General features: G+C 40.1%; 2 protein-coding genes across 2 annotated transcripts; both read right to left on the bottom strand.

Annotated features, from left to right (window-relative positions):
- Positions 1-4,887: 4,887 nt before the first annotated feature.
- On the bottom strand, positions 4,888-7,693 carry LOC106093358 (exocyst complex component 8). The gene is made up of 6 exons (XM_013260407.2): positions 7,574-7,693; positions 7,352-7,507; positions 6,949-7,279; positions 6,115-6,887; positions 5,375-5,904; positions 4,888-5,159 (listed from the first exon to the last, which is right to left on the bottom strand). Exons 1-6 carry the CDS (start codon positions 7,689-7,691, stop codon positions 4,974-4,976), a joined length of 2,094 nt encoding a protein of 697 aa, XP_013115861.2. The 5' UTR covers positions 7,692-7,693; the 3' UTR covers positions 4,888-4,973.
- Positions 7,694-9,583: 1,890 nt separating this feature from the next.
- LOC106093367 (zinc finger and SCAN domain-containing protein 31) lies at positions 9,584-11,360 on the bottom strand. The gene is made up of 2 exons (XM_013260421.2): positions 10,822-11,360; positions 9,584-10,748 (listed from the first exon to the last, which is right to left on the bottom strand). Exons 1-2 carry the CDS (start codon positions 11,292-11,294, stop codon positions 9,782-9,784), a joined length of 1,440 nt encoding a protein of 479 aa, XP_013115875.2. The 5' UTR covers positions 11,295-11,360; the 3' UTR covers positions 9,584-9,781.
- Between the last annotated feature and the right edge of the window lie 1,262 nt (positions 11,361-12,622).

Here is a 12,622-nt window from a genome sequence, read left to right as displayed (position 1 = left end):
TTTTAACTGTTTGTCGGACAAATGATCCATCTTTCTGCAAGAAACGACAAATTCGAAAGAGCGAGTGAGAGAGAGAGAGAGAAAGAGCAACAAGCAGCGCTTGTAACGTGAGTGACGCAGTAGCAGCATGGTATCGTATGAATTAAGTAATAATAGTAAACTGTTTAAATTCATGTGGTTATCTATGTATTGTATATAAATCTATAATAATAATAATAAAAAAAAGTAAATTTAAATTTAAAGAGAAAACAAATGCGATTAATGAGTAAATATATAAATTTAATTATAATATACAACAACAAATAAAATAAAAAGCCCTATGTGTAATCAAATCAAAAAAAAAAGTTTTAAAATTTTGTTATTTGGCATTCTAACGCACACTGCTGTAAGTACAAATATCAAAGGCAATAGAAAGGAGTGCAACTATTGGGTTGCCCAAAAAGTAATTGCGGATTTTTCATATAGTCGGCGTTGACAAATTTTTTCACAGCTTGTGACTCTGTAATTGCATTCTTTCTTTTGTCAGTTATCAGCTGTTACTTTTAGCTTGCTTTAGAAAAAAAGTATAAAAAAAAGTATATTTGATTAAAGTTCATTCTAAGTTTTATTAAAAATGCATTTACTTTCTTTTAAAAAATCCGCAATTACTTTTTGGGCAGCCCAATAGTTTAAATATTTTTAACTTTCCTAAAAAAAGAGATCGTAAAGAGATAGAGATCCTCTAGGGAACAAAAACCACGACTCTGTGGGGAAAAGCTTCAATATGGGTATCGAATGATTTCTGCATTTTCACCATCAATTTCCTCTGTTGTTGTTGTAGCAGCTACATATTTTCATGTGGATGTAGCCAAAACTCGTTGACAGATAGTGCACTTCGCTAGAAAAAATTGTAAAAAACCATAACACACTCAAACAACGAAAGATGGCGCGAACTAGTAACATACACAAAGTCAGAGTTGCACTAATTACTGATTTTGGCAGATAGCGCACTCAATTTTTTGTTGTTGGACAACTGCTATTACCTGAAAATGAATATATCTTGGATGTAGCGATCCTCGTCAAGCTCTTATAAGTGAGCAAGTTCTTTCCGATCCATAGGGCTGATCGCCATTGGAACGTGATGGCATATGGTTATTAAAAAGCGCCAATAAATCGCTTATCGAATATCATAGGCACTCAGTATTTTAGCTAGAGCTGATGCCGCCCGGACCCTCACGGAAGCTGTCCCCTCGATACTGCTGATTGTCCGCATCCGCAACCTGTGGACTCGCCCGATACTTTAAGCTAAGCTTCTCAAGATGACGATGAACACCACAAAAGGCGGGAGCTGAAAGTACCAACCTGTGTGGGCCATTTTTCCTCTCAAATCAACCAATAAAGTGTCAAATCTTGAATATATTCAAAATTTGCACATGAACATTCCATTAAGGACAAGGGGAAAACTTCTCACATATCAATGAGTGCCGTTCGATTCAAGTTTATTTTGAATTATAACGGGCCTCCTTTTTTATAGCTGAGTCCGAACGGCGTGGCGCAATACAACACCTCTTTGGGGACAAGTTTTTACATGGCTTAGTACCTCACAAGTGTCAGCTGGCATTAGGGGAAGATAATCACTGATACAACATTTTTTTCTGATGTTCACGCCGGCGTTCAGCGTCATACGCGGACATGCTAACCTCTGCGCTGCGGTGACCTCAAATAAGCCTTCTTAAATAAAACTAAAGAAGTATTTTACCACAAACAATGTTCGAATAACAAATTGATTTGAGGCGAAAAGTGAAAGTTACACCGCAGAACCCACCCGAGATTTTGGGGGTGCTTTGGTTTAGTCCGCTTATATAGCGATTTATGGGTCGATTATGGATTGCGACCCAACTTCAGTTGAGCTATCAACGGCCAACATTGTTATAGAAATTTCCATTTCTTTAGTTAATTGCACATGTGTTTAGAATTTACTTAGTAGCTGAACGCTCAAAACACTAATATTGTAACGAAATTGAGCAAAAATTTGCAAATTTGTACTAATTTTTATTTCATGATTTTTTCTCCTGGCAACGCAACTCCATTCATAATCGACGCTTTAGCTAATTTTTGAATTTTAACTTTTTTTTATTAAAATTCCGAATTCCCTAATTTAATGTTTTTCAATAATAAACATATATGTAAATAAATAAAAGAAAAATAATAACTGGGCAATTGCATGGAAATTAAAGTGAAAGCATTGATTTCAGTAAAAAAAATTATTGAACCCATTGTTGAAGTCATGTAAGTTATACCCACCCACCTGTGAAGAAATTGAGACCGTTCTGGTCTCACTCAAAACGGCAAATCAGCCGGGCCAGATAACATACCTGCTGAACTGTTGTGATATTGGGTACACTCCAATAATCGGAGAGGCCTGGGATACAAACGCTGTCCTCTCGTAATTGAAGAAAGGGCTCATGGTCACAATCTCAAAGAAGAATGATCTCACCCAGTTTAAAAACTGGAGCGATGCATATTTGCATATTTTGCCCATGAACATTCCACTAAGGAACAGGGGCAAACTTCTCACATATCAATGAGAGCAGTCCGATTCAAGTTTTAAGCTCAATGATAAGGGGCCTCCTTTTTATAGCCGAATCCGAACGACGTGCCGCAGTGCGACACCTCTTTGGAGAGAAGTTTTATATGGCATAAAAAAAATTTTTTCTGATGGTCTCGCCAGGATTTGACCCAGGTTTTCAGCGTCATAGGCGGATATGCTAACCTCTGCGCTATGGTGGCCTCCGAAGGGAGATTACATTGCTACACGATATATATAGGGAGATGACAAGTTTTCTTCTGCAGCGTATTTCGCCTGCACTTAAAAGCATTTTGAGGAAGGAACAGATAGATAGGTTTTCGGCTAGGATGTTCTAGAGCCGTTCACAATAAAAAAACAGCCGATCTTTCGGTCTAGATAAAGGAGTGAAGCAGGGGTGCAACTTCTCGCCGACGCTGTTTCTAATTTTACTAGATTCCGTCCGTCTTAGAAGCGACAAATGCTGAGGCACCCTATGGCATTCGCTTGGGTATTAACAACTTCCTTGAAAACATCGGCATAAAAGCAAAATTTGAATGCTTGAGTGAAAACGCGCCAAAGTATTCCTAAAAATAACCAGAGCTAAGACCAAATTGATGAGCATAGGAACAAAAAATCTGACACCGCTCGCTATAAACGGCCATGACATTGGAGATGTTGATAACTTTTCCTATCTTGGCAGCAAAATAACAAAGGACGGAGAATCAGAAGTAGACATACGCGAACGTATTAACAAGGCTTAAAGCGTATTTCATAAACTCAACAAAGTTTGGAGATGCAGCGACATCTTATATCATACAAAAAAAGGAAGAGGAAGTAAGAAGGAGGTCAGTATAGCTATTGATATCATAATGCACACACATAGGACTACGAGCTCATGTATGGAAAATCGGTGCGGCAAGTGATAGCATGTGTAGGGCATGCGGGGGAGATGATGAGATGTTGGAGCATTTCCTTTGTCATTGCCCGGGTTTCGCGTCTAACAGATACCGGCACTTAGGTGGAGACACAATACCAGACATGAACCAACTTAGGGGAGTGGTATTGAAAACAATAAAGGATTTTGTAATCGGAATTCCTAACTTAAAATTTTCTTTTTAGAGGTTACTTTACAGCTTTTAGAGCGCACAACAAGCCGATTACTGGCTTAGGTGTATGTCCATAGTGGCATGGGGCGAATTAATATCTGCACCCTCTTTTCAACCTAACCTAATACAAAAGTTCAACAGAATCTTCAACAGTAGTGTGAAATCTATTTTTCTATATGGCTGTACAACTTGGACAGAGGCGACTACCCGCAAATCCAAGTGTTTATAAATTGCTGCCTACGACAACCTACTTTGACCAAATCGAATTTTAAATGAAAAAGGCGTAGAGAAAATGGAGTGGAGTGAATATTCGTATACATGTTGGGCTTTGAACGGTGAACTTAAATTTGTTAGAAAATCTCATATAGTTCACGGGTACTCGTTATGGTAATTTTTTTTTTGTAAATAAATAATTGTGACGCTTGTCAAAAAGTTGTAATAACTTATGAATTGTTTTATTTTTGTAGCTTAAAATTTAAAAAGAGAGAAAAACAAATGGTAACCTCTCATTGACAAGCTTTCACTTCACTTCGTAAATTAAAGAATTAGCACCTCAACATTGTTCCCGGAGTTCACACAACTAAAGAAGTTTTCTCTTCTTCAGCTGTGTGAATGACTAAAAACTTTTAGGAAACATATACAAACCGTAGAAAAGTTTCAAATCTTCGTTTTTTGTACCACAGAGGTTTTCAATACGAGGTAGGTCCCATGATTGAGATAGGCGTTCAAAACTCGGCACAGAAAGCGCTTGGAACTAGAACTCCGCTAGATAGGACGAGTGCTTTGAGTCCTTAACTTACATGAACTGACACTTAAAGCGATTTTCCTCCCCAAATGGAAGCATTTTATTCCCTAAAGTATCATTGTAATCCACAACACACATTTTATCTCTAATCTCGAAAATGGGTACGGACCAGATACAGAAAAACCCTCAGATGCCACCATGTTTCACGGTCTTCTCGGCTAGCTTAGAATTATATTCTTTGGTTTCGTTTTTTATAGCCGAGTCCGAATGACGTGCCATAGTGCGAAATATCTTTGTGGAGAAGCTTTTAAATGACCGCCATACCAAATGGTACTGTACCTCACACACATCGGCATTAGGAAGGGATAACCACCATTGAAAAATGTTTTCTGATGTTCTTGTCAGGATTCGACCCCAGGCGTGCGGCGTCATTGGCGGACTTGCTAACCTCTGCGCTAAGGTGACCTCTGAATTATAATGCATCAATCTTAATATAAATACTAGCAATGCTTCACTAGCAATGCAGATAATGGTTTGCCTTTATTGAAAATGATTTTCTTTTTTACATTAGGAATTAAAAGACGTCAGTTTGATAGACACTTCGTTTTTTGGGAATGGGTGCAGCTTGTTGTTGCTTATGCATTATATCAACATTTCGTATAATTTCTGGATTGATGCCGCTTATACGACGAAAATTTGAGATAGCAATTGGGAGTAACTCATCACTTAGGTATTGCTTGTTTTTTATCACGAAATTCGGCTGAAATGGAAGAAAGGAGTAGAAGAGAATGAAAAAGGAAATATGTTCAAAACTAACGGCCGTATCCACAAAACTTAATGAAGTCCTGAAATAGGTTTATTTGGTAGTTCTCTAAAAAAAATGTGTCAAGTAAACCTATTTCGAAGCCACATTAGGGTTTGTCAATACTGGTGTAAGTTTTTGAGTCTTGGTAATTTCTTCTATGGTTATCTTACATCAACGCTTAAGTTGGGATCTGGTTTTACCGAGTACTGGGCGGTTATCAAATCTTTTAAGAGACATTGACAGGATTTCGATAGAGCTTCGCTTTTCGAAAGGTAGGCACAATGATTGGTCAGTTGCAAATAATGTCGGGTAAAATTCAAAGTGGATTGTGTTAAATTGACCCAAGTGTCCCCGGTAGTATGCGGACGCATATCAATGCCCAAGTTGTCTAGTTCCATTAGCAGTCGCTTTAAGTTGGACTTGGTCTGTAGATTAAAGGGCTGCCAGGGATCTTCTGTGCGACCAATGGTTTCCAAGAGTCTTATTCGAGACTCGTTGATCAGTTCTTCCAGATCAGCTCGGAGAAGCCCTTCAAGGTGATACTGAAGATCCAAGCCGATTTCAGTTAGTTTTGCACAAGGTTTTCGGACACCTTCCATGCATTTAGCTATAGCTTCCAGATGACTTCCCTTTGTTAGGTAGTGTTTCTTCAGTTGGCCGGCAAAATATTGTAGCTCTGCATTACACCAGACTACAAGGGCTGAAATTCGATTAGCAATTAATGTTAAATTAAATTCTCTGATTATTTACAGTTTAATGATTTTGTTTGTTTCGCCCTAAGTGGCCACCGTTAGGGCTTAGGTTCGAACGCATAAATAGTATACTACGACTGGCAAATTATTAAATGTTACTTGATTTTCAGTTTTGTATTTTCAGATGGAATTTGAAGACAAGTTTGCTCTATACTTACCACTTACGCAAGCTGGTTGACGAGCATCAAACGACAGCAAAAAGGCAGAAGCAACTTGGGCCAGGTCACAAAAAAACAGTTCCGATATTTCGGCGTTGTTTTTCCGCGCTTCTCTCTGCGACGTTCGCAATGCAATCGAGCAAACTTTAAGCAAAGTGCCACAAGCCTGACGTGCCTTTCCCATATCGACGAGGATCTGCAAACTTCGTCTTGAAGACCTCAATGCCACCTGTAGGTTGCGGGCATGACATTTAGAGAGTTCTTGCAACAACACGTCTGTTAGTTGCTTTTCCAATTGCTTGATTTTATCTTCAATTTCGGCGGAATTCTTGAACGTTTTGTCCTGGCCTAGAAATTCCTGACATCTTTTAATTAGAGCTTCAGCTTCCTCAAAATGACGTTGAGCGATGAATGTTTGTATTTCATCGGTGGCGCTCTGGATCCACTCCGGGCCCATTTGCTCTTCCACTTTGTGGGCAGTGGATTCAGTGGGACTTATATCAAGAGACTTTTCACTTGTAGATGCATTTATAGGTTTAGCTTTTGGTGGCTGGGGCGCTGGGCCTTTCTTTGCTTTCTTCTGTTGTTGGTCCCATCGGAAGGCGACCTCCAACTGCTCTATCCATTCCGCTTTACCAGCAGCGGTGATGCTTTGAAATATTTTGGAACCATCTGGAGTTATGATATTGATGGCATTCTTCACACCATCCAGGTCTTTTATATTAATTACAGCAATTTTCTTCGGGTCGTACTCCACCAGAAATTCCAGCCGTCTAAAAAGGGGAGGGGACATATTTCTACACATTTCTCATTACATCGACAAATTTTAATTACTTATCGTGTTTCACTTTGCAAACGATAAGTACATCGTTGAACAGTAGAAAAAATACCCTCTGTATTGGACGGTAGTCGTTACTGTCCAATTCGGTTAGCGCTCCTTCATTTAGAAAAGTCTTACCCTCCAGATTGCCCTCATACCCGTGTACCATTTCTTTCACTGCTCTTGTGGCGTGCATATTTTCCACTTCCTCTTGCGTTTGACCCTCCCTGTCAGCGCTTTCGTTGGACTTTATTGTTACCCCGTTCTTTTCGTCGGTCAATGAAGACAATATATTGTGCTGGTCATGGAGTAGTAGAGACAACTGTGTCATTTCCGACTCAAGATCTGAAAACAATCGAAGTCAATAACAATTGCAACAACGATTGCCAATTGACAGTTTCCTAGCAAGAGTCTTACTGGATATCTCCTTTGCTGTTTCTATGAACTGCATATAATTGGCATAGACAGATTTCTTCAGAGTGGATGACGTCTTGTCGCTGTACACCTGTATTTCCTTCTTCTTTTTCTGTAAGTCTGCTCCACCGACGCATTCCTTTACCAATTGCTTGGTGTCTGCAATCAATGGAGTGGTAACTTGTTTTTAAGTACAAGAGATTCATACAAGTAAAATTCACTCACATTTTTCAACGCTAAAATTAGGATTATCAAATTCTTTTATTATGTCCGTCATATTTGCTGGATATAAACACAAGAATAGATGCCCACCCACTTTCAAGATCAGCTGTTCTACAATCATCGATTACCGATTACCTCAGTGTCCATCAGACTGCTACAACAACAACAAGAACAACCGATTGTTGAAGAATATCATTATAGCGCTGTTTCATATATCGATTCGTGTCTATCATCATTTACGGTCTGTTCGCGTAATTTCCCAATAAAAATTTGCAGGAGAGTAAGAACCAAAGACTATTGAGTACTAATAATGGACCATTCCTCTTCCAAAATAATAGCTTCTGGGTGCAACGATTAGAAATTTGACGTTTTCTTTTGTTTCTTTCGTAAGAGTCAACTCAAGAGATAAAAAAGGAAATAAGTGAACACAAACACTAATAAAAACATACTTAAATGTACAAAAAGAAGCTTACAACAAAGTAAAAACGTGTTTTGTAAAAATAAAGTAATGTGTAAAAGCAAAAATGACCACAATCGATTAAAAATAGCAAAAGTACTTTCATTCTCAAAATTCTCTATTCTCTCAATTTTTTCGTTTATTTCTAATCTTTGCACCTAGCGCATTTAGAAAGAGTCGGAAAACACATCTTTAGTATTGAACATCTGTGGTAAAGCTGCCAATAGACGATAACAAATGTCATATGTAATTCCAAAAACACCAACGCTGAAAGTCGTACACATCCTGCGAAATGTACGAAAAATTTTATATGACAAATGGATTTTGGAATAAATATGCTACGTTTTCTCTCTCTCTCTCTAATTAAGCGCTAATTATCAAACTCTCAAAATTTTGCTCGCGCGCTCTCTTCTGCTGGCAAATAAACTACGCGAACGAGTAACGATTTCTGCAAATTTGCCCAAGCGGGTCATATATCCCGCGAAAGGCGTATGTAGTACCAGCCTTTTGCTGTTAATTTGATTTTTTAATTTTTTCGGTAGAGCTGCTTGCTATGAAGAAAAATAAAATAATTAACGAGACCTAACCTATTGGCAATGCCGCAACGTGCTCGCGATTCGGGAACATTTCCGACTCGTATGAGATCTCATCGTCCAATAATGATTCTGAAAACGCTTTCAATGCCATACGTGATCCAGACACCGGCTGTGGCCAAACACCAATTGCGAAATTTCATTTTTAAAACTTGAATCCAAACGATACGGAAAATGTCGATGAAATTCTGATGATGGACGAGGAGAGTCGAACAAAGTAGAACGAATTTGTCACTTATTTCGCTGCAGGAGATTTAAAGATATTTGCCACCAAATCTTCAGCCACATTGTTCACTACAGATACGCGTGAGGTGGGTGAATAATGAGCTGAAAGTTATAGTCGATGGAGAAACGATTCCGACCATAAAGCGTCCCAAAATACTTGGTGTCATATTTGACAGCTCTTACACATTCTCCCCACATGCCACAACAATTTGCGATGCAGTCAAAAGTAGAAACAAGGTCCTCAGGTCACAAGCTAGCAGCACTTGAGGTGCTAACAAAGAAACTTTGTTAAGCACGTACAAAACAATTGACCTGTCTGTGGCAAATTATGCAGCGCCAGTGTGGTCTTGTCAGCTCTGTGAAATGCGGTGGAAAAATATTCAGATCTGTCAGAATGCCGTGCTTCGAACTGCGACGGGCTGTCTCCTCAGTTCTCATGTGGACCACCTCCATCAGGAGACAGAGATCCAGATCCAATCGACTCAGACCCATATCCCTCTGAACGCACCCCATCTTTGTCGCTGAGTTCCTGGATCTGGACACTCAACAGAATCAAGCAGACGAAAGACAGACAAAAGATACTGCTGCAACATATACTTATTCTAAGCCGTGAAGGGACACTTAAGTATCAGCTCTTTATGTGCGTGTGCGTGTGAATCAACACAGACGACATAAGCGGAAAACTTTTCTGTTAAGTTGTGTATCTTTACAAGCAAATAATTAATTCCAGAACTAGAATCCTGCACTGATGGGCATAAAGTAGGTATTCTTTTTATTGGAATTGAATTTGCGTGTTGTTGGATCTAGAAACTCCGTGGACATTGATTGATTTTTTTATTTTTATTTTAACAACAACATTCGTTTTTTTTTTGTTGCATAGGAATAGGCTTCCTAATTGCCTTGAAGTTATGAGATTCGTTCCAAGCTACGGTAGCATTAAACTGTGGTTATCTGACAATCGGAATCCTCGAAAGCTTCAGACTTAACTTCTCTGTTGTTACATTGTTTGTCTCTCTGTACCGCGCGGTTGGTCTCCGACTTTGACTTACGGTTGGAAACACGCCAGTTAGCAAATGGATCGTTTTGCTCATCTTCGGCGGTATGATGATTTTTTTGTTTTCGATGCGTTTTTAGCGCCGTTCCACAAATAAATGATTCTGCGCAAACATTGCATTTGTAGGGTCTTTCACCGGTGTGCCGTCGTATATGTATTTTTAGATCATTGGATTGAGTGAAACTTCGATCACATTTTGTACATTTGTAGGGGCGGGAGCCGGTATGAATTCTCATGTGACGGGCAAGTTTGTTCGCTCGAGTAAAAGATTTGGCACACAAGTGACACTGATGTGGCCTCTCTCCAGTGTGCATTCTTTGATGTATTTTCAAATCTTGCCGTCTGGGAAATGCCTTGTCGCAGCTGTCACATTTATATGGGTTATGACCAGTGTGCCTTCTAATATGTATAATCAAACTGGCTTGAGTGAAGCTCTCACCGCAATAGGGGCAAATTCCCCTTTTATAGTTTTTAGTCTTTGCCAGCTCCTTGTCTTCGGCAGAAAGGCATTCGGCTTCTTTGGAATGGCAAGTCAGCAAATGCCGAACATAATTCTTACGTCGTTTGAAAAACTGAGGACAATGGGGGCAGTGTATTTTCTGCTCATCCGCATCAGCAGACGTTGTATGTTCCCCGGCCTGTGGGGATAGCGTTGGTATAACAGTATGCGCTATCTTAATGTGTCGTTCTAGTGTTTCCATTTTTGCAAAAGATCGATCGCATGTGGGACATTTGAAGTTCCCACTAGAATGCCGTCTTTTAGATAATCTGGATCCGATGGCCTTATTCGAAATATTATCTGCACCTAATTCTATTGCCTCCTGTGAATCACCTGCACTATCCTTCTTTCTGAAATACAAATGGAAACGATGGATATATGCCAAATCTATGTTCACGGGTATGTATATGCAAGTTTACTTACATTTCTTCCCATATGACTGATGGATCATCGGAAATCATTTCCCGTTCGATGTAAATTTCATCTACCTCGGCTTTGCCCTCTGTATCGACGTCATGAGCATAAAACTCCTCCTCCAACACTTCGATTTCGTTAACATCGGCTATTGGTTCTGCTTCAACATCACTTGGTTCTAGATCAGGATCAATATTGGCATTGTCCACTTCCTCTTCCACCACACTACCTAGGAAATACTCTATATCTTGTTCAGCTTTCTCTACAGCACACAGAAACTCGTATGAAGTCAATAGTTTGTCCGTGCACTCGTGACATATGTGGGTGCACCTATCGCTTTCCAGAATCTCTATACTTGTAACTCTTTTAAACAAGGCCGCCAGTTTCATGTACTCGTCGTACTCCACTTCGTCGAAGAATGAATTGGAATCAGGACTATTTTGCAAACAAATGCGACAAGCTAAGGACAAAGACGACTCCATCTCAACTTAATAACACACAAAGCTCAAAAGTCCCACATAGGAAAACATCAAACACTGGACATTGGAGGTAAATGCAGCAAAACAGCTGATTCTACAGCAGGTTTGTTCGCCTACGTCAAAAGTAGAGAGCAAATAAAGACAATATCTTAATGGGGAGTTTACATGGCACATCACTAGTTTTGCATTGAGTGTACGTGTTGACTACAGTTATTTCAAAACCCGATACATCGATTTCCGATATTGGACACTTAGCGAAGCCTCCTCTCCGATTAGTGATCTGAATAAACTACAATTTTGTTAGCGCTTTTATAGCAAGAAAAAAAAAACAATAATAAAAAAGCTTAAATTCGGCTTTAGGATACGTGCGGGGCTGCCAGACGTGAAACAGCGTTTATTCCCACCATGTTGTTGTTGTTGTTGGAGCTGTTTGTTGTGTTCTATCTTTCGTCTGCTTGATTCTGTTGAGTGTCAAGATCCAGGAACTCTGCGACTAAGATGGGGTGCGTCCACAGAGATCTGGGTCTGAGTCGAGTGGGTCTGACTGGGCAGTTAAACAGTTGATGCGTATCGTGTGGTTTCTGGTCACAATAGAGATATACATCTTGCACGTCGGCATCAGTCTGTGCACTGTAGGAGTTGAGGCGGCTGCATCTTCCGGAACGTCAATTTCTTCAGGCGATCGTTTTCCAAGGACTACATTCGGTCGGTAGCTATACGATCCCTATGCCGTCAGGAAGGGGTGGAATGGAGGAAAGGTAGAAGTTGAACAGTGCCGGAGATATCACCCCGCCTAGGAGAACTCCCTGTTTCACTCTACGGTGCTTCGACTTTTTATCCCTAAATTCCACAAATGACTGATGACCACGCGGATAATTCGCGACCCAGCGTTTTAGGCCTGGCTGGAGGGACGTATTGGCGATGTCCTCAAATAGTTTGGCATGCCTGACCGTGTCAAATGCCTTCGACAGGTCCAGTACCACGAGCACCATCGTATCACATGGCCTGGGCTGATTGAGGCCACGGCTAATGTGTGCGGTGATGTGCTATGAAGTCTTCGAAATCCATGTTCATGCTCGGCGAATGAAAATTCTCCTATGAGGATCGTCTTTGCTACTGGTGAGAAAATGGAGACCGGCTCCCCCAAACTCGGGTCCTTTCCAGGCTTCAGTAGCGGGATCATTCTGCCCATTTTCCAGACACCGGGAACTCTAAGAGTGTTCAAAGACAGGTTGAGGACAGTAGTAAGGTACTCAACTCCAGCAAAATCGAGATTCTTCAACATCAATGTAAAGATTCCGTCGTGGCCCAACACCTTGGATGATTTGGCG

The sequence above is a fragment of the Stomoxys calcitrans genome, chromosome 2 (assembly GCF_963082655.1).
Source record: "Stomoxys calcitrans chromosome 2, idStoCalc2.1, whole genome shotgun sequence".
NCBI lineage: Eukaryota > Metazoa > Arthropoda > Insecta > Diptera > Muscidae > Stomoxys > Stomoxys calcitrans.
This window is presented reverse-complemented; position numbering and strand designations above follow the sequence as displayed.